This window comes from Onychomys torridus, chromosome 4 (genome assembly GCF_903995425.1).
Source record: "Onychomys torridus chromosome 4, mOncTor1.1, whole genome shotgun sequence".
NCBI classification, from domain to species: Eukaryota; Metazoa; Chordata; class Mammalia; order Rodentia; family Cricetidae; genus Onychomys; species Onychomys torridus.
Genome location: NC_050446.1, coordinates 95,181,015 through 95,203,652, shown reverse-complemented (window position 1 = coordinate 95,203,652; position 22,638 = coordinate 95,181,015). Strand labels below are relative to the sequence as shown.

The window sequence follows — 22,638 nt, the reverse complement described above, 5'->3', positions numbered from 1 at the left end:
TTTGTGCATACAAAAATAAATAAGTAGTATTTTTTAAGTAAAAAGAGCAGACAACCCTGGTAACTAGTAAGTATTCAAGCGTACATGAGACCCTTGATGAAACTTTCATCACTAAAAATAAAAAACAACACAATAATAATAATAATAATAATAATAATAATAATAATAACTCTTGCCTTTGTGTTCTTCATGCCAATATCTCTGAAGAGCCATGAAATGCACCTAGGTAGCTGTGTTGTTGGTTTTGTTTTAGAGTGTGCTCAGTAGCGCTGTGAAAGCTAGAGAACCACGGGCAGGCCCTCCTGAACTGTGGCTCACTAGGCACTGCCCTTCCCTCCTGGGTTCCTGACAGGTGGTACTAGAGACTGGCAGTCCACCGTGCACTTCCCTGTTGATCCCATCCTCCTCCTAGAAAGCAGAGGTTTTTCAGTTGTCCATGTTTTCTTACCATCATTTTAGAATTTCTGGAAATAGTTTGTGCAGAATTCAACAGAATAATTAAGCCCTGTGTTTAAAAAACTGAGTCTGGAAAACAGAACAAAACTGAGAACTGAAATGATCCTGACTAACATTAATTTTTTTTTTTTTTTTTTTTTTTTTGGTTTTTTGAGACAGGGTTTCTCTGTGTAGCTTTGCGCCTTTCCTGGAACTCACTCTGTAGCCCAGGCTGGCCTCAAACTCACAGAGATCTGCTTGCCTCTGCCTCCTGAGTGCTGGGATTAAAGGAGTGTGCCACCACAGACCAGCTAACATATCTTTTTAATGGAAAAATCAAAAGTATAGTGAGATCATAAAACATTTTTTTCCAGAGCTGAGGATCAAACTCAGGGCCTTGTGCTTGCTAGGCAAGCACTCTACCACCGAGCTAAATCCCCAACCGATAAAACATTTTTTTATGTACTAAGAATATTGTAGCCAGGCATGATGGTGCCTACCTGTAACTCTAGTTCTTGGGAGGCATAGACAGAAAGATCTCTGAGTTCAAGGCCAGCCAGGAATACGAGACCCTGTCTCAGAAAAAAAAAAAAGTATTGTTGTTTTTGCTGGTAAATATGTCTGTGTGGGAGTGTCAGTAGTTAGCTGCCATGTGGGTACTGGGAATTGAACCTGGATCCTCTGGAAGAGCAGCCAGTGCTGTTAACCACTGAGCTATCTCTCTAGCCCCAAGTAAGAGCATTGTAAAGAGTTGATAAAGTTGTAATGCGTCCGTGTATGGCAGCCTGGGATTGGTTCTGTATGGTCCTGACTAACTGTCATCTTCCCTTACCACTGCATCTACCTCTCTTACAATCTAGCATAATGGGCTGAGAGCTTTAATGCAGTTTGCAGTCGCTCAGAGGGTCACCTGTCCTCAGGTCCTGATACAGAAACATCTGGTTCGTCTCCTCTCAGGTAGGGACTCCTCGTAATTATGATATTAGCATTTCCATGTGCTTTCTTCTGCATTGACGGCAGTTTCTTAATTAGGAAAGGACATACTGTACTGATTTTGAACACTCACTGATGACATCCAACTGCCTGCAGCAGGCTTGCCCAAATGAATGGATGCACAACTACCCCATCATGATTGCAATGTTATTTTAAAACATTTATACTTTTGGAGCTGGGCATGATGGCACACGCCTTTAAATCCAGCACTTGAGAGGCAGAGGCAGATGAATCTCTGTGAGTTCAAGGCCAGCCAGGTCTATAATGTGAGTTCCAGATGTTACTGGAACAAAACTGAAAACTGAAATGATCCTGACTAACATTTTTTTTTTCCAGAGCTGAGGACCGAATCCAGGGCCTTGTGCTTGCTAGGCAAGCACTCTACCACTGAGCTAAATCCCCAACTGATAAAACATTTTTTATGTACTAAGAATATTGTAGCCAGGCATGTTGGTGCCCACCTTTAAGTCCAGTACTTGGAAGGCATAGACAGAAAGATCTCTGAGTTCAAGGCCAGCCCGGAATACATAGAAAGAGACCTTGTCTAAAAAAAAAAAAAAGTACTTTAAATAGTTGATAGTTATAATGCATCAGTGTATAGTAGGCTGGGATTATTTCAGTTATACTTATTTCATCTTCTTGATAATATTAATATATAGTGGCCCTGTTCGTCTCTTTGTTTGGTTATGGTGTACAGCCTGCTTTATCAGACGTAAGAGTTGCTAGGCCCCTTGTTTATGGCTTCCATTAATATATTAGCTCCATCCTTTGGCTTGGTTTTCTTAATGTCTTTCATAGTTACGTGAGTTTCTTGGAGACAATAGATAATTGGACTTCAGGTTTATAGACTAGTCTGTTTATTTGTGTCTTTTACTTGTCTAGTGGAGACCTTTCTATGAAAGGTCGTTTTGAGAGGGATTTTGATGAAATTTTGAGAAAAATCATATTTTCCATAATTTTCTTAGTTAATGTTCTGGTTGACTGAGTTATTGATACTTATCTCCCCATCCCCTGTTAGTATTTGGAGTTTGTTGATTTTCTGTGTTGGCTCTCCTTGATTCCCTTGGCTCTTGGCTTATTTTCCTAATACAGAATGTATTGTTCCCTGTGTTCTTTTGGATGAGACTGTCTTTCTTCTTGTCATATGTGTAGTATTCCTTTAGCAACTTTTCTGCAATGCTAGCTCAGTTGTCATGAATTGTTTAAATTTGTCTTGAAATGATACTATTTTTCCATCAATTTAAAGAGATGTCTCTGCTGAGAATAGCAATGTTTGGTTTACAGTTAATTAGTTACCTCCAAGGCTTGAAACACATCATTCCTTTCTTTCCTGGATCTTAGGTATGCTGATAAAAACTGTAGTATTATAGCCAGTTGGTGGTGGCACACGCCTGTAATCCCAGCACTTTGGAGGCAGAGGCAGGTGGATCTCTGTGAGTTCAAGGCCAGCCTGGTCTACAGAGTGAGATCCAGGAAAAGTGCAAAGCTACACAGAGAAACCCTGTCTCGGGGGAGAAAAAAAAAAAAAAAAAAAAAATTAATTAATTCCTAGTGCTGGGATTACAGATGTGGGTTACCATGTCTGACTTACTGCTTTGAATTTTTTTTTTTTTTTTTTTCCTGGAGCTGAGGACTGAACCCAGGGCCTTGCGCTTGCTAGGCAAGTGCTCTACCACTGAGCTAAATCCCCAACCCTTGAATTTTTTAATTTTATGTACATGTATGTGTGTACATGTGTGTCCATATATGTGCTTGTGCTTGTAAGGGTAGGGCACATGTACACAGAAGTGTGGAGGCTAGAGGATAGCTCTAGGTGTGTCCTTCCTCAGGCTCTGTTTGCCTTTTGTTTTTCAAGTCCAAGTCTCCTGGTGGCTGGAGCTGGCCACATAGACAAGACCGGCTGCCCAGAAAGTCCCAGTGACCCCTCTGTCTCCACCTCCTCAGCACTGGGGGAGCAAATACATTCCTACCCCACTTGGCTTTGGGGTGTGGATTCTGGGGCTCAAACTGCTTGTGTGGCAAGTACTTTGTTAGACTGAGCCAGCTCCCAAGGCCCCCAAATGCAGAGTCTTCTATTTTTTAGGTAATCGGGAATGCTTGAAAAATTTTGGGTAATGGTGTCCTTATAATTTCAGCTATAAGGGATCCAATGCTCTTTTCTGACCTCAGCGGATACATGTATAAATGTGCACGTACACACAGATGCATACATACACTTAGGTAAATAATCACCATCTTTGAGAAAATCATTATCTTCATTTGCAGTGAGAAAAAACGACATATCCACTATTGTAAACCAGTAAGAGGCAAGAACTAAGGATGTAACTCACTGGTAGATGTTTGCTCAGCATGCATAAGAACTGGGCTTGATCCCCAACATATCAGAAGAGGGAGGAGGGTATGAGCATCAATAAAATGAAGAATATGCATGCTAAAGTTAACTGTCACTCTAAAGGACTTTAGTCTAACTATGTAGCTTTGGCTGGCCTGGCACTCAAACTTACTGTCATCTTGTGTCACAGCCTCACAAGAACTGAGATTACAAGCTTTGCTACCATAACCCACTCGTCAAAGGAATTTTACAATAGGTATTTATAGTAACTGGGGCGGGGGCTGGGGGGGCTAGAACTGCCTGTAAGAAAAACATAATGATTGAGTATTCCAGTCACTGAAAGGAACCAATTCCAGGGTAGGGATTAGGAAGTTATTTAAATGTCCTGACAGTAAAGCAGTTTGTAATCCAGAAAAGATAATAAGATGGTTATTTGCTGACTGAGTTAACAGAAATGTTGCTGAAAATTTTTACTACAAAGAAATGAGACCTAGAAATAGTAAATGGCTGGTCAAGGACACTCAGTCTGTTAGTGGTAAAAACCTGTGATCATTTAGTTTAAGATAGAGAGTAGTAATAACAGTAGTTATTGTGTGCACACCTAGGATAAGTCCTTGAAAAGGCTATGTTAATGAACACCTCAGCATTCTGTAAATACCATAGACTTAGAGAAGTTAGGTTGTTTCCCTGTGACAAATAACCAGTACTGGAACCAATTTCATTCTTGAATCCAAAAATCATGCTCTTAATACTTATTCTATTTACTTAGAATATTGGAGTTGAGGTAAGAAATTAACACAGTCTGAGAAGAGTCTTCTCTCCCTTAGTTTTATAAGTAATAGTTGTGTTGGGGCTGGAAAGATGGCTCAGTGGTTGATAATGTTAGTTCTGCTATCATGAAGAGTGGAGTTGACATCCCAGAACCCAAGTAACAAGCCAGGCACCCCACAAATGCCCATACCCCAGTTCTGGGGGAGGAATGGGATAGAAGCAGAGACGAGGATCGCTGGGGTTTGCTGGTTTCCAGGTGAGCCTAGAAAATGTTAGCCCCAGGTTGAAGGAGAATCTTCCTCAAAGGAATAGGCAGACATTGATAGAAGAAGTCCAACACCCTTTTCTGGTTTCTGCCTTTGCACACAGGTGCACACACATGTACACACACACACACACACACACACACACACACACTTGAAACAAATTTAAGATTTTTAAGTAATAGCTGTACTGGGTCTGTGGTGGTGGTTCAGTCAGTAAAATATTTGCCAAGCAAATATGAAGACATGAGTTGTATCTCCAACACCTACATAAAAATTAGGCATGGTGGAATACACTTTTAATACCATCACAGCAGACACAGGTAGATCCAAGGTGCTGGCTGGCTGGCAAGCCTACCCTAATTGGGAAGCTATAGGTTCAAAAGACATCCTATTTCAAAAAACAAAGTAAATAGCACCTTAGGACACCCAAGGTGACCTGGCCTTCCTATTACTCTGCACACACACCTACACACATACACAGAAGTAATAACTATGTTGATATGCAACATGTCTTCTTGTTTATATATATAAAGAATGATTTCTAGCAAGGCATGATGTCATACCTGTAGTCCCAACACTCAAGAGGTTAAAGCGGGAACATTTTTAGTTCCCAGGCCAGCCTAAGCTGCACAGCAAGACCAGTTCATCAAAGAAAAAGAAATGAAAATCTTGTTGTCTTGACTTTTTGATCTAATTTCCTTGCCACTCTTTTTCTTTCTTGTGGATTTATTAGTTTTCATTAGAGCTGATCACATCAAAAAGTTAATACTTTGGAGTATGTGTCAATAAACACATTTAAAGATAGCTTTGGATGGCACCAAAATGTGCCATTGTTACACAAAGAAAGGAAATTCAGCAGTTCCCCTGGATTAATTTAACCTAAAGCAAGTCCAAGTTTGACTTTTCCACTTCTTTCCCATTTATCTATAGTTTATGGTTTCTGACTTGTCTGTCTATATCTACCTAATATCTATTTCTCTTTCTGTGTGTCTTGTTTCTAATAAAGTGCTTTGTTCTGTATTTGTAGAACAGCACAGAAAACATTGCATGGGGAAAGGAATAAGGGATCCTTTACATCTTTAACAGCATTTTATAAGGGATATTTAACCCAACTGATTCCAAATGACCTCAAAGCACTCAGTACTACAACATTGTGTTATTAAGCAATATCCATATGCTATTTCCAACATATGTGGTAGATATTTGTTATATAAGGTCACTTTTAACCTGTTTGCTATTTTCAAATGATTACCATAACACACATATTTACACACTTGTATTGCTGCTCTCTGGGTCGGGGCATAGAAGTTACATAATACATTAGTTTTGGTTATAAAAGATGAATATTGGGGAAATCCAAGGCACTTAAGATTGGTTGTTACATTGTTCTCTTAAAGGCAGGTTAAATAAACAGGCAAGGTATTAAGCCAAGTCCTAAGTGAATCCAAGGTATAGCATCAACTTGGTTGTGAGGTCCAGCTGAAGTTCCAGTATCTTTTGAGTGTAAGAGATATTTTCATAAAAATGTATCTCATTCAGATTGTCTATACTTCCTCCCAATCAACAGTCCATATAATCTGTTATCTAATTCTGCACAGGAAGGTTTTGTTTCCTTTTTTTCTTTTTTGTTAATGGATTTTGCTTTTTTTTTTTTTTCATCTTTCTTGTTTATTTATTTATTTGTTGGTTTTAAAGTACATTGGTGTTTTGCCTGATTGTATGTCTGTGTGAGGGTGTCAGATTCCCTGGAACTGGAGGTACAGGTAGTTGTGAGCTACCATGTAGTTGTTGGGAATTGAACCTGGGTCTTCTGGAGGAACAGCCAGTACTCTTAACCACCGAGCCCTCTCTCCAGCCCCTGACCTCGTTTCCTTTGCAAGCTCTCCCTGCTCACCATCTCAAATCTGTTCACATACTATATATCACAACATTTAACAGTGTTCAGTTTTTTTTTATAAAAACTGTTCTTCTAGAGTAGGTAGGTCAGGAGCACAGCTCTGGCATCGCATGCACAAGGCACTGGCTTCAATCATAGGCACACAAGCCAAGTCTTAGTCATTTAACATTACAGAATTAGGAGGCTAGTGTAGACGGAAGTTTTCCTGTGTCCCACCCGATCCTGCAGCCACTTGGTCCCATGTCAACACACAGAGGCTTATATTAAATACAAACTGTGTGGCCTATGGCTCAGGCCTCTTGCTAGCTAGCTCTTTCATCTTAAATTAACCAATTTCTATTCATCTAGATGTTGCCACATGGCCATGGCGTTACTGGCCTGCTGGCATCTTGTTGCTCCTTGAGTGGTAGGCTGGCGTTTCCCCTTCCCACTTGTTTCTTTCCTGTATCTCTGCGTGGATTTCCTGCCTGCCTCTAAGCTTACCATAGGCCAAAGCAGCTTATTTATTAACCAGTGGGAACAACATATATTCACAGCGTACAGAAAGACATCCCACAGCAGGCTAGGGCTGTTAGGGAGTGAATCTGAGCTTTACATGTGATAGGCATGCACTGTTGTTTCCAGCAGATATTTCTTGAGCAATCTCTATTTCAGTTTTCCTTCTAAAGCTTATTTTATTTATTAATTAATTTGTTTGTTTACTAAAGGTGTGTGCTGCCACCACCCTGCTTCCTCCTAAATCGTATCTTTCAACTCTTAAGCTGTATACAAGACTTTGTGATGGTCTTTTATTCTGTTCAGTTTCCTTTTTATTATGACAGCCATATCTTAAAAGTGTGCTATACTAGTTTCTTTGTTCTTTAACCCCATTGTATTTTCATCTAATGCTTCTAATCTGCATTTTATTCAAGTACATTGCTGCCTTACTGACTGAATTACATGAACTTTCATTTTAGTTGTTCTTCCTAACCTGCAATCAGAAGATACACCATGCCTTCTGTCTGTAGATCTATTTCATGTCTTGGTAAGTGTTCAGTAAAATGATTTTAAAGTCATCAAGTTTATAATTTCATGTTTTTTCTTATTTAAGTTCATGATTTCTGTTAACAATAATAAAATTTTGATGTTCAAGCTGTTTTTAGTCTTTTCTTTTTAGAAATACTTACTGATTTCACCAAGACATCAAAATTATTTTTTAAAATGAAAGCACATTTCTTTTTTAATTTGTAATTGGTTTTATAGTTGGTTATATTTGTGTGTATATATATATATATATATATATATATATATATATATATATATATATATAAACTCTTTCTAATTCTGTTATTGCTCCTTGCCACTCCTTTTTTCCTGGCTTGTTTATATCATATGCAATGTACTACCATGTAAGCTATAAATTAAATATAATGATTAGCTGTTTGGTGATAGACTGGTTCTAGGAGCATGCAGGCGTCCTGAAAACCCCTGTGGACAGGTAGAACTCCTGTGAATTTTTTGCAGAGCTCCTGTCCTTGCAGTCATCTTACTCTGTTAAGTCTGGCCCAGTGAAGAAAACAGTGGTAAGGTTGAGAAACTGGATTGTGGGGGTATTGGGTTAACCAATCCCCATGCCCCATTTGTACTTCATAATCTAAGCCTGTATTCAGTAGCTGTCCCCCAGACTCTTTTAGGATCTTCTGGGGAGTCTTAAAAAGAATCCTATCAGCCGGGCAGTGGTGGCGCACACCTTTAATCCCAGCACTTGGGAGGCAGAGCCAGGTGGATCTCTGTGTTCAAGGCCAGCCTGGGCTACAGAGGGAGACCCTGGACAGGTCCCAAAGCTTCACAGAGAAACCCTGACTCAAAAAACAAAAAACAGGGTTGGGGATTTAGCTCAATGGTAGAGCGCTTGCCTAGCAAGCACAAGGCTCTGGGTTCAATCTTCAGCTAAAAAAAAAAAGCTAAGCAAAAAAACAAACAAACAAACAAAAAAAGGAATCCTAACAATTGGACCTTGGAGTCTGATTTTGTTGGATTGGGATGAAGCCTGTATGTCAGTGTTTTTTAAGAGCATCCAAGTGTTTGTAACAAGGAAACTTCAGAACCACAAGGAGAGAAACCCTGTCTCGGAAAATCAAACAAACAAACAAAAGCCCTGCATCATTTGGTATCCTGTACATGTAGTTAGGAGATCAGCTTGTCTTGGCCTTTCATTGGTGTCCTGTTGCTGTCCTTTTTCCTTTCACAGGTAGCTGCTGTGTTAGCATTCCCATCCTTGTATTGGGACGACACCGTTGACCTGCAGCCTTCATCAGTTAGTTCTTCATATAATCACCTTTATCTCTTCCATTTGATCACCATGGCACATATGCTTCAGATACTTCTTACAGTAGACACAGGTAAAGCTCCCATCTCAGTTAGTGATGACTGTAAGTAATATTTGCCATGCTTTATTGACAGAATGAACGACACTTGTGTTAAACATAGTATGTATTTCTAAGTCCCATGTTATGTTGTGTCATTTTTTCATGTATTTCTTACCAAAGGTTACTTAAACAGGTAAAGACAGAATAAGCTATGAAAAGGCTAATTGTAATTAGCTTAAGATACTTGATTGCCTAATTTCCAGCTAATCTCCAGATTTGTGGGAGGACTGTTAAGACCTGTTTCTCTCCTTTTCTTCCAAATTCCTCCTTGTCAAAGTCTCCAAGTTTATTCCTACCCAGATAGGCTTCCAGGAACCCATTCTTTCAGCTACAATGATAGTACATTGCTTCCCTTATAGAATTGCCACAGGTTACTTGATTTCATAGTTATTTGTAGCTAATTCCACTTCTTACTCTGTGGTGATACTTTCTTTATGCTTTAACAAATGCAGTTTGCCTGAAGGTCAGAGGGCAAAGCCAACCACTAGTTAGCCACTAGAGGCCAGGCAGTGGTGACACACACCTTTAATCCCAGCACTAGGGAGGTGGAGGCAGGAAGTGAGTGATAGGGCTGGGCAGAAGGAGGACTAAGGTAGGAGGAGACAAGGAGCTTGGCCCTTTCAGGCTGAGGAGTTGAGGAGGTCAGAGGTGGCTGTGGGTTGCTCTTTTGTCTCTCGGATTGTTCAGCATTTACCCCAATATTTGATTCCAGGTTTTTATTATTAAGACCAATTAGGATTCATGCAACATTACCCCACTTCTCCTTTCTTTCCATTCCTCCTTCCTCACCTGTGTTTCCTGATTACAGAGAACAATCACATTTTAAAACACTCCTCTTAGCCTCAAATATCTGGCAACCTTTGTTCTTCCAATAAGTACTTATTAAATGCTTTTTGAATCATGACTCAGGTTACATGGATATAATGTAACATCAACTTATAAGTGTCCTTTAAGAGTCATTAATAGCAAATGATGTACTCACGAGGGCTCAGTGGATGAAGTACTTCTATGCAAGCATGAGGACCAGAACCCACACAGAAGCAGAGACAAGGGTCCATGGAACAAACGGACTAGCTAGACTAGCTGGAATTGGCAAGCTCCAGCTTTGGTGAGGAATCCTGCCTCAAAAAAATAATGTGTAACATGATCAAGGAAGACATTCAGTATCAGCTTTGGGTTTCCTGGTGGATGCATACATGAATGCATGTGCAAGTGCATGCAAACACACACACACACACACACACACACACACACACACACACACACACACACACACACACACATGCCATATATCACATGTGTACATGTAAAAAACAAACAAATAATAAATAAATAAATGAAGCCTGGTTCTGGATAACAGTGACCAATAAGACCTACTGAAAATTCAGGTAATTTAAAGAAAATGCACGTTTTTAAGAAATCATGTTAGTTGGAAATGGAAAGATAGCTCAGTGCTCAATACCACTGGCTGCTCTTCCAGAGGACCCAGATTCTTCTCAGCACCCATGTGGTAGCTTACAACTGTCTGTCATTCCAGTTCTAGGGGATTCGACTCCCTCTTCTGACCACCATGGGCATTGCATGCATGTGGGTTTATTTTTGGAGAGGGAGGGGGAGGAAAGAGAGAGGGAGTAGGGGAGGAGAGTAAGGGAGAGAGGGGGGAGGGAGGGACAGAGAGAAACAGCAGTCAACAAAAACTAAATATACTTTTACCATCTGCTGACAGGGAAATCTTGGAAGCAACCAGAGTAGCCACTGCATAATTGATAAATAATTTGTGGTACATCCTGACAATGGAATATGATTCAGTTCTATAAAGAAGTGAACTATCCAGTCCTGAAAATGCATATATGTATATACAAAGTGAAACAAGCCAGTGTGAAAGATATTTTATGGGCCCAACTACAGGACATTCTAGAGAAGGCAAAACTGGAGGTAATGTGATTTCCATGAGTGAGGAAAAGCACAGAGACAGTGATGCTAATCTGTATAATATATGTATCTATACTTCTCCAAACCCATGGGACATAGAACATCATGAATGAACCTTAATGTAAACTTTGTATATAGTCTTGAGTCAGGTGAGGTTAGCCTTCCAGCCCTATTCTACTCTTTCAATACTGAACTGGCTCTTCTAAGATTTTTGCCTCTCTGCATAAACTGTTTTCAAAGATTCATTTTTATTATTTTTAATAATGTAATGCATACTGAGTGCAGGTGCCTGCATAGGCCAGAGGCATCAGATCCTCTAGGGCTGTTGTATAGGAAGTTGTGGGTCATCTGAAGTGGCTGGCTGGAAACTGAATTCAGGTCCTCTGGAAGAGTGATGAGCTCTCCTACTGTCCCCTGGCTTACCACTGTTTAAAAACAGGGTTTCACTCTAGGTCTGGCTATCCTTGTAGCTCAAGGCTGGCTTTGAACTCTTGGCAGTCCTCCTATTTTAACATCTAGGTGATAGGGCTACAGGCATGAGGCATGACATTAAACTTTAGAATCAGTTTGTAAGTAAGAACTTTTGGTCAAAATAATTGTCAATAATACACATATAATGAACAGTGTTGGATGTTGATAAAAGAAGTTCTCCATGTGTGGTATCAAAAATATACAGACTTCTGTATTTTTTGCTCAGTTTTGCTATGAACCTAAAACTGCTCCAGAACAATTAAGTACATTGTTGGGTGTGTGTGTGTGTGTGTGTGTGTGTGTGTGTGTGTGTGTGTGCGCGCATGTGTGTGTGCCTGCCTGTGGAGACTGGAGGTCAATGTTAGGTGTCTCTAATCATTCTCTATCTTAGTTTTTGAGGCAGGGTTTCCCCATGAACTGGGAATTCATCAATTAGGCTAGGTTGGGTAGCCAATAAGCTCTGGGCATCTGCCTATTCCTACTCAACCCCAGTACTAGGATTATAGATGTGTGTAGTAGTGCCCCAGATTTTAGATGGGTACTAGGGATCAGATCACAGGTTTTCATGCTTGAATGGCAGGTGCTTTATCTCTTTCCCAACTCAGTTCATTGATAAATACACAAACAAATCAATCACCTCATTACGTGTGTGCATTTGTCAGACTCATCAAATGGCTTGCTTGAACTCATTTCACTGTAAAATTCATGTACACAAACCCACATGCAGACGTACATGTAAATAATTTAAAAATTATTGTGCTTTTTGTGTTTATGTGTGCCACTGGGGATTGCACCCCAGGTCTAGGGCATGTAAGCACACATTCTACCAATGAGCAGCGCTTCACTTTCATCTCTTAACTGGAATGGGACAAAAAGTCAATGCAAACTTAATATATGTTTCCAACTTAAGTAGATTATATTCATGTATTTATTTGTGGAGGAAGGGATGCCTGTGTGCCATCATACACGTGTGGAGGTTGGTTCTCTCCTACTGTGTGGGTCCTGGGTATTGAACTTAGGTTGTCAGACTAGTGTGGCAGGCACCTTTGCCTGCGGAGCCATCTTACCAACCCTGTTGGCAACTTTTAAAGATAAAATGCATCTGCAGATTTTATTTGGAAAATGAAAAGAACTAACAATATGATGTCAATTCTCTCAGAGTAACTTTATGACCTTTCAAATACATTAATACACAAGCAATTTGTAAACAATAACACTGTTCAGATGTACCATAACAATCTGTCATAGGAAACTGCAAGGTAGGCATTTTTATCTCCACTTGTCTATACAGTAAAACTGAAGCTGAGGGGTTAATGGAAAGGATAAAGCAGTTATAGGGTGTTCTGGAATCATGAACTAGCAGTTAAAGAAGCAGATTAGAGAGCAGATTCTTGAATCCACCCTGTAAACCTCTCTCAGGGTTCCCCCTTACTCGGGGTGAAGAGGACAGTGAGGAGGCTCGGTGTGCATCGGAGTTCTTTGTAGAAGTTTCACGGTACACGGATGGGTGAGTAGCTGTCCACTGGCCAGTCTGCCTAAGTGTCCCTTCGGTGAGTCTGGATCTTTGTTCAGGACTTTGTCAGGGCAGCCATCTTCTTGTTTTAAAATCAGATAAGGCCTTTTAGTTTGTGGTTTTGTTTGTAGGATAGGCTTATAGTAAAGGAAATTTACTTCAATTTTTACCTTGAAGTAAAAAGTAGTAGGTTAGAACTGTTGTATTTGAGACTGATGAGGTTGACAACATTTTCACTTTTGAGCTCATATTCTTGGAACAGAGGCAAGAATGACAGCAGTTTAACAATTGGCAGTCTTGAACATTTAAATAAAGTAGAAACTAAGCTGCCTTGAAGTGCATAGTCTACATTAGGACTCACTCTTTCAATTGTACCATTGCAGTATTACATGCAATGCCTTCGTGACCCTACAGATCTTCTGTCAGTTTTAATACAGGCACTAGGAACATGCTCATTCTTTAGCAAATCCAGTCACTTTATTACTACATTTTTCCTCTTCGTATTTCATTGCAAGGATAGAGTTTTGTTTTGTTTTATCTCAGTAATAATGGAGAGAAAATGAAAGCTTTACATTGCAGAGAATATCTTGTGAGAGTCTAGATACTTTAAAATGCTTTTTTGTTTTTAATTGACTTTTTGTTTTTGTTTTGCTTTGTTTTTTATCTTCACCTAAGAAAAAAAGAGAGTAATAATCTGCTTTCAGAGGTTGGGTACTTAGCCTTTGGCAGAGTGTTTGCCTAATGTTCATAGAGTTCTGGTCTCAATGCCTAACATTGCCAAAACAGAAAAAAATAAAAAATAAAAAATCTACCTGATGAAAAAGATTATAAAAGTTGTTATTCCCTTTAGAATATGTATACCCTAAAGCTATTAGCTAACTAAATACTTTTTAAAACATGCTTAGGAATTGAATTGTTAACTGAACGTGGTTTAGCGGGGTTGTATTTAAAATCTGGATTTATTGTGTCCTAGCGTCATTGGCTGTGGCATTCCTGGCTGGTGTCTGTGGGTCTCACTGAAGAACGGCATCACCCCTTATCTTCGCTGTGCTGCCTTGTTTTTCCACTACTTACTTGGGGTGACCCCACCCGAAGAACTGTTTGCCAGTAAGTAGGAGCTAAACTCAGAGCAGGGATGGAGGCTTGTCTTCACGGTCCTGTCTTCAGAAGACAGACAGAGCAGGCAGAACCACTCCTGCCCTGCCCACGTATAGTTGACAGGCCACAGTCCAGCTTAGTTTCAGGTCCTGCAAATCCTGCTCTGGGTTCCTGTGTATGTATAAAGTCCTTGAGTTATTAAAATACCTGAATGTGCCAGGCACATGCCCCATCCCCACTCCCCGAATAATAAATAAATGTAAAAAGTCAATAAGATTTTAAAAACCAGATGCAGTAGCAAGCAGTTGTAATCCCAACATTTCTATGAAGAAACAGAAGCATACAGAGAATCACCCTGAAGCTTATGGGTCAGCTAGCTTGTAGTTCCCAGTATAGCAGCAGAAATGACAGCTCTAGCTTTAACAAGGTAGAAACCCGGGTAGTGGTGGCGCATGCCTTTAATCCCAGCACTCGGGAGGCGGAGCCAGGCGGATCTCTGTGAGTTCAAGGCCAGCCTGGTCTACAGAGCGAGATCCAGAACAGGCACCAAAATAACACAGAGAAACCCTGTCTCAAAACAACAAAAAAAACCAAGGTAGAAAGAAAGAACTCCTGGAAGTTGTCCTCTGCCTCCACATGAAAGCAAGGCTTGTGAACATACACAGGCTTGCACACAATTTTTTAAAAAATACCTATGAGCAAGCTGGATGTGATGGCACACACTTTAGTCTCAGCACTGGAAAGGCAGAGGCAGGCATATTTCTGTTAGTTTGAAGGCTGCCTGGTTCCAGGCATCCTAACACTATATAGCGAGATGGTGTCTCAAAAAAAATAAAATAAAATACCTATATGGAGAATATAACTGATAGGATATGCAGAAAATTAGAGATATTTGTTACCTTTATGGGAAAGAACTGTTTGTCCAGGCAAGAAGATAATTTTATTGTATACTTTTATTTTGAACAACAGAAACCATGTGTGTTTACTGACAGCATCACTTCCTTTTCATTTACCCATGTCTAAATCTAGACAAAGCAGAGAAGGCTTCCTTACTATGTTCTGTTGGTGAGAATCAGAATACTTGTTTGGTTTTTCACTTGTCCAGAGAATCCTTTGTCCTTAGAGAGTACATGGGTAAGGCTGCCTTTACTAGTTGTTAGCTCTTTCTCTTGAACTCTTCAGTAGGTGAGGTGTGATCAAGCTTTGTTAACAGTCTCTGTAAAATAGGATGTCTTTATTATGGATGGAGCCAAATATAGAGAAGCATAAATATACATGATATAATACCAAATGGGATGAGTCCTGCAAGGAAAAGTAAAGCTGATCATGGCCAGGATCAGAACTCTTGGACAGAGGTAGTCGAAGGAAGACTTTTCTCCAAGGAGATATTAAACAAAGAGTTGCATATATGGGATTGAGCTGGGTGGAGAGGTGAAGAATGTTTCTACTTAAGAGAAAATCAATGTAAAGGAAGCTTGGCAGAGTAAGAGAACAGGGAAGATATGATTCTGGCTGGAAGCCTAGTGGGCTGGGTCCAGGAGGTAGCCAGATGTCTGTCTTTCACCTGGGTCTTTAAACCACACAAAAAGCTTTGTGAGCTAGGGTGTAGCTCAGTGGTACAGCACGTCCCCATTCCCTGGGTTCTATCCTCAGCAAAGTACTGCCCATCTCCCCCACCACCCGCAGAAAAAGAAAAGACTTTGTATTGTATACTACGTGTAGTGCTTAGTCATAGGAGCCATCTGATCAGGGTGACTCAGATTGTGCTGTAAAAGAATCACCGTGGCGTATTTGCCACCCACTGTTTCATAGAGCAGACGATAGAAATGAGTGTCAACAATGAGGGGCTCCTGTAACACTGAGTGGATCAGCATAATGTGCTTGTTCAATCTACCTTATTGTTTTCTTGCAGATTCTACTGAAGGAGAGTATGGTGCACTCTGTAACTATCTATCTTTACCCACAAACTTATTCCTGCTTTTCCAGGAGTATTGGGATACCATGAAGCCCTTACTGCAGAGGTACTTATGGGAGTAAATGTGACTGATGGGTTTCTATCTAGCTTGAAAATATTTTATGCTTATTTTTGTTTTTGATTGGATTTTTTTTTTTTTTTTCTGAGACAGGGTTTCTCTGTGTAGCTTTGTGCCTTTCCTGTAACTCGCTTTGTAGACCAGGCAAGTGTCAAACTCACAGAGATCCGCCTGCCTCTGCCTCCGGAGTGCTGGGATTAAAGTATGCGCCACCACCGCCCAGTTTGATTGGTTTTTTGAGACAGGTTTTTGCTGTGTTGACTTCAAACTCTGTTCTTCCTCAGATTTCTCCAGGGCTCAATTCAAAATGGTTATTTTTATTATGTTTTTGAGACAGGTCTAATATATATAGCCCTGGTTGGTCTAAGACTTACTATGTAACTGAGGATGGCCTTGCACTCCTGATTCTCTTGCATCTGTCTTCCAAATGCTGGAATTACAAATGGTGACTACAGTGCCTTTCTTTTAATTTGAAAAAATTTAAATTATAATTATTTAGTACACTCCTCAATTTATTAGCATTGACTGCAGAGGTAGGAAAATACAAAAATTCCTTTTTTTTTTAAAATTTATTTTTATTTTGTGTGCATTGGTGTTTTGCCTGCATGTGTGTCTGTGTGAAGGTGTCAGATCTTGGAATTACAGACAGTTGTGAGCTGCCATGTGGATGCTGGGAACTGAACCCAGGTCCTCTAGAAGAGCAGTCAGTGCTCTTAACCACTGAGCTATCTCTCCAGTACAGAAATCCTTAATCCACATGCTTAAGGAGTAGGTCAAGGCCAGCCTCTGAGCAGGTGGGAGTCCTGCTTTCTCTTCCATGGCTGCATTTTGTTTGTTTTCTGCACAGTTGGTGTTTCATTCCAATCTTAAAACATGGTAGGGAGTGTGATGTGCTGATAGGTAGAATACTAACTAAGAATCAAAAGACGCTGGGCATGGTGCACTTGGGAGGAAGAGGCAGGTGGATCTCTGTGAGTTTCTGGCCATCCAAGGCTACACAGTGGATCCCATCTTAAAAAAAAATCAAAGGAGCTCAAACTTGAGCTTGTGGAAGTGTGCAATTTGTAGAGGTCTGACCTAGCATGTGCAAAGTCCTCTGTGCAGCCCCAAGCACTGTATAAACCAGGCCTGGTGGCACAGCACATACCGGTAACCCCAGAACTTTAGAGGGAGAGGCCAGAGAGCCAGAAGGTCATCTGTGGTCATGCAGCAAGTTTGAATCAGGCTCCCAGGGCATGAGACCTTGACTAAAGAGAGTCCACACTGGAACTATGGAGGAACTGGGGGGAATGTGGTAGAGCACCTGTCAGAAGAGTGGTGTCCCTTCAGAAAGACTTCTGCCGCAGCTGACCCTGGACCTCTTGGTTACTGTCGCGCCCCAGCCCCCACTCTCCCCACCCTCTTCCTGCCTGCACATTTTTAGAATCAGTTTGCCCATGTACTCTTAACTCACTCTCCCATGATTTTCTCTATCCTCCTTACTTGTCTTTTTCTTCCTCGTGACCAGGTCAGAACTGGGAGAATGCCGGTCTCGTGCCCTAGGTTCTCTGTGTCAAGTTTTGGCTTTGCTTCCTAATTTCTCATGGGCATTGTGATCTCCCATGCAGTCAAAATGAATTGATTTTAGGATTAATGTCACTTTTTTTTAAAAGTACAATCACAAAAGATTTTACAAATTTTACTTTTCTATTCCTAGAAGTAAATTTTGGATATGCAATTTTACTTTAAATATTAAAAATTCTTTCAAATAGAAAGTTCCTACCATTTGTGCTATTCCCGATCCTGCTTGCCTCCTGTCTGCCCTGCTCTGTAGAGCTCTGCAGGCTGCATCTCCCAGTGTTGTTTGTCTGCTGGCTTTAGCCAGTGCAGGCTTAGCCAGGAGGAGGCACCAGCAGGGTGTTGGAAATAAGGAAGGAGAAGGAAGCCCTGCTACCTCTCTGCCTTCTGGGGCATCTTCAGCAGTGTCCTGATCTTCTGTGGCTCCAGTTGCCTCCAGAAAAGTCTGCTGTGATCCTATTACCCACTGATGACCCTGCCCAGGGCAGCAGTGATGCCCACTTTCTTCCCACTCCTCCAGCATGGGGCAGCATTTAAGGTTTAACTTGCCTTCCTGTCTCAAGGTCGCCTTCTTAACCCTTATACCACTTCTCCCCCCACCTCTTCTCTGGTCTGAGGGTTGAAGCTAGGACCTTGAACTAGGCAAGTACACCACACCAAGCTATAGGCTGAGTCCCTGTCATGTGTATTGCTACTTCCTAGTATTAAATTCTCTCATTTAAATTTGTAGATGGTTTCTGTTCTAAAGACTGTAATTGACAAAGCCCTTGAAAAGGAATTTAGAAGGGAGAATGAGGGTGTGGGGGGGAGAGAAAAGGGCTAAGATGTAAACTTAAAGACAGAGGGAACATGAAAAGACAGAATTGGAAAGAACAGTAGATGTATATCTCGATGAGCCTATGACAATTTTGTGGTTATCCTGTGATGATCCCCCTTTACTCTCGGCTTCACTTACAGGTGGTGTGCAGATCCTGCCTTACTTAACTCTTTGAAGCAGAAAAGTGCTGTGGTCAGGTTGGTTTTACTATTTAAGCCTTTTGCCACATCCTAGCTGTGTTTCTAAAGTGCTTGGTTGGTTGGTTTGCCTTAGTTTCTGGTCTGTCCCCTTATTCTCAGTTCATTGTTTCCAGTGTATCTGTTGGTCTTTGCCAGACATCAGGTTCTTCCTGAACTGGTTTTTCTTGGAATGGATGTCCTTTCCTTCCTAAATTGTCAGAAGCCACCAGCTCTACTGGAGGACTCTTCTTTAAACTGGTGGTTGCCTGTCAAAAGGCGAAGGAGCTTGTGTCTGGGAGCTGCTGGCACACTAAAGAGGGTGGTTTACACTGCTTACATAAATTAGACCCTCCTCCCTTTGAGAACAAAGATGTAAATAGAACTGACTAGTCTTCTCCCCTGCTTATAAACTAGCTCCCACAAATGCTTCAAAAAAAGAGAAGCTTTCGTTGTTTTTGGTTTTTTTTCGAGATAGGGTATTTTTGTGCAGCCCTGGCTATCCTGGAACTCACTCTGTAGACCAGGCTGCCCTTGAACTCGCACAGATCCACCTGGCTCTACCTCCTGAGTGCTGGCGCTAAAGGTGTGTGACACCACTGCCTGTAGAGAAACTTTAAAAAAATATATACTTTATTACTGTGTTCTTTGGTCTGTCTCTATGTGTGCCTGTTCATCCAGTGCATACCTGGTGCCTATGGATGCCAGAAGAGGGTGTTTTATCTCCTCTTCTGGAGGAGTTAGAGATGGTTACAAACCATTATGTGGGTGCTGGAAATTGAACCCGGATCCTCTGGAAGAGCAGCCATTCTCTTAACCTCTGAGCTATCTCTCCAGCTTGAGAAACTCCATTTATATATTTGTTTGTTTATTTAACGAGGCAGGGTTTCTCTGATAAATTGTCCTGGCTGTCCTGGAACTCTCTCTGTAGACCAAGCTGGCCTTGAACTTACAGAGATCCGCCTGCCTCTGTCTCCCGAGTGCTGGGATTAAAGGCGTTTGCCACCAACACCTGGCTCAAGAAACTTCTTTAAGCTGTACATGATAGCACACACCTATGATACAAGTACTCAAGAGGCTGAGGCAGGAGGGTTATGAATTGCAAGACAGACTGGGCCGCGTGTGAGATGATACTGTCTGAAAGTGGGCAAGAAGCTTCGTCAGCCCTCTTCTCTTTCGTGTTGTGATTCCATCTAAATCTGCATTTCCCTCAGAGGCAGGTCCATCTGCCTCTGCCTCCTGGGTGCTGGGATTAAAGACATGCACCACCACTGCCAGGCCAGTTTTGTCTTTATTTCATGTCATTAGGTGCCTTTTAAATACCTTTCTATAGCAGGGTACTAACATATTCTGAGAAACTTAAGAGATAACACATATATACTGTCTTTGGTTATGAGTAACTCTCAATCTAGTTATATACATAAAACTCAACATTATAGCATAAAATATGATACATAGAATATATCATTAATTCCTTAAAGAAATATAAAGAGGAAAGTGGGCATGATGATGATGACTTGTGCCTGTAACCCTAACACTTGGAAGGCGGAGATAGGATTGTCATTTATTTGAGGCCAGCCTGGGCAACAGAATGGGACCCCATCATTAGAAAACTAAAAGGAAAAGGTTGTTTTTGGGACTATGTCTCACAGTAATTCAGCTAGCCTAGAACTGTCACGTAGCACATGGCCCAAGTTGGCCTCAAATTGAAAATCCTCTTACCTCAGTTTCCTGTGTGCTGGTTATAAGCATGTGCCACCATGCCTGATGAGAAGACTCCTCAGTCTTAGAGAAGGATTCTTTTTAGCTGAGTCAATAATTATAAAATGAGGGGCTGGGTGGTAGTGAGTGATGCATGCCTTTAATCCCAGCACTCCGGGAGGCAGAGGCAGGTGGATCTCTGAGTTCAAGGCCAGCCTGGACTACAGAGTGAGTTCCAGGACAGGCTCCAAAGCTATACAGAGAAACCTTATCTCAAGAGAGAGAGAGAGAGAGAGAGAGAGAGAGAGAGAGAGAGGGGAGAGAGAAAGAATGAGAATGGATGAGGGGCTAGAGGTGACTCAGAGGTTAAGAGTACCAGCTGCTCTTCTAGAAGAACTGAGTTCGATTCCCACAATCATCTATAACTCTAGTTCCAGGAGATCTGATGCACTTCTTCTGACCAAGTTGGGCAGCAGGCATGCACATGGTGTACAGACATAGATGTAGGCAAAACACCCATATACATGAAAAAAAAGTTAAAAAAAAATTTCTTTTTTGGAGCTAAGGATCGAACCCAGGGCCTTGTGCTTGCTAGGCAAGCGCTCTACCACTGAGCTAAATCCCCAACCCCTTAAAAATATTTTTAAGGGGGCTGGAGAGATGGCTCAGAGGTTAAGAGCACTGGCTCTTCTTCCAGAAGTCCTGAGTTCAATTCCCAGCAACTACATGGTGGCTCACAATCATCTATAATGGGATCTGATGCCCTCTTCTAGCCTGCAGGCAGACATGCAGACAGAGCACTCATACAAAAAAAAAAAAAAAAAAAAAAAGGAAAAAAAAATTGTTTTAAATATTATAAAATGTAAATTGATTGGCGTCTAGGAAAAGAGTCCCATGTTATTCAGATGACCCCCCTTAGGCTACATAAGTCTTTTACCGTCTCTAACATAAAGGGAATGGATGCTAACATTTTATCAAGTGCTAAGCATATCTTGTTTAACTTCAGTATCTCATTTAGTCTCCAAGAGTTTTGGGAGTTTCCTTCACACACACACACACACACACACACACACACACACACACACACACCCCACCCCACCCCCCACCTGGCCTTGAACTCAGAGACCTGCCTGTCTCTGCCTCCTGAGTGCGTGGGTTAAAGTTGAGCACCACATGCCCAGCTCCTTAATACTTATATTTAACATCTCTTAAAACTGAGTCTTAACAGAGTTCATTTAATGTTTCTATTCTTTATTTTTCCTTTATGTTCCCATGGTTGGAATATATTCAACTCTAGTTTTTAGATAAGGAAATACACACACCCAGAAGCATTCTTCAGCTTTACTCTGTTCACTCAATATAACTGCCTTTTAAACTATGCTCCTAGGTACCCTAGAAAAAGGAATAGTCTGATAGAGCTCCCCGATGACTACAGCTGTCTTCTAAATCAAGCTTCTCATTTTAGGTAAGAAAAAGAGATGGGGGAGGGGTGCAAGAACAAGAGATCGAAGTATCTTTTTCTGAGCTTTCATTAGGTCTGCCCTATAACCTGTGAACTTAACTTGTACCCAGTAAGGGGCTAGTGAGATGGTTCAGACTGTTGACTGTTTGGTCTTTGGGACACACATGGAAGGGGGAGAACAGTCTCCTTCAAGTTGTCTTCTGAGCCGCACAAATATGCACATGTATTTCTGGTGCAGCTTATTTGTTTAAGAAGTGACCGTTGTATTCCCACTGTACTAGATTTTTTTCAAACCCCACTAAAATATACAATTTATCATTCACAGTGTTGCACAACTATTGCACGTTGTACTACTTACTACCTCTCTAGTGGCCAAACTTCACCACTCCAAAGGATTTGTAACCACTAATCCCTTTACAAGCCCCTGGTCTTCTGTTTCCTCATCACTGATAATCTGCTTTCTGTTTCTAGGAATTTAGCTGTGGGTACATCACTTAGAAAAAGAATCTATGTTTTCTTTCATTCAGTGTGTTTATGTCTTCTTCCGTTAATGGACACTCATTTATGATGGAGTTGTTTCTTCCTTTTAAGTATTATGAATATTGTTACTATAAACATGTACAAGTCTGAATGAACATGCATTTTTCATTTCATTTGGGTATTTAGCTAGTCATATGTTTTACTTTTTCAGTATCAAACCCTTTTATATACATTATGTCATTTTACAATCTCACCAGCAATGTATGGACCATATTATTTCATCCTCACCAGCCCCT

At 40.9% G+C, this 22,638-nt stretch overlaps 1 protein-coding gene across 1 annotated transcript in view; it reads left to right on the top strand.

Annotated features, from left to right (window-relative positions):
* The window catches only part of Ubr1 (ubiquitin protein ligase E3 component n-recognin 1), a 131,300-nt gene that overhangs the window by 100,861 nt on the left and 7,801 nt on the right, over positions 1 to 22,638 (top strand). Inside the window, exons 37-44 of the mRNA XM_036185032.1 lie at positions 1,296 to 1,392; positions 7,651 to 7,718; positions 8,925 to 9,075; positions 12,925 to 13,012; positions 13,992 to 14,125; positions 16,029 to 16,137; positions 18,664 to 18,720; positions 21,788 to 21,865. Of these exons, the coding sequence (XP_036040925.1) occupies positions 1,296 to 1,392; positions 7,651 to 7,718; positions 8,925 to 9,075; positions 12,925 to 13,012; positions 13,992 to 14,125; positions 16,029 to 16,137; positions 18,664 to 18,720; positions 21,788 to 21,865 (782 nt within the window). The remainder of the gene's footprint in view (positions 1 to 1,295; positions 1,393 to 7,650; positions 7,719 to 8,924; positions 9,076 to 12,924; positions 13,013 to 13,991; positions 14,126 to 16,028; positions 16,138 to 18,663; positions 18,721 to 21,787; positions 21,866 to 22,638) is intronic.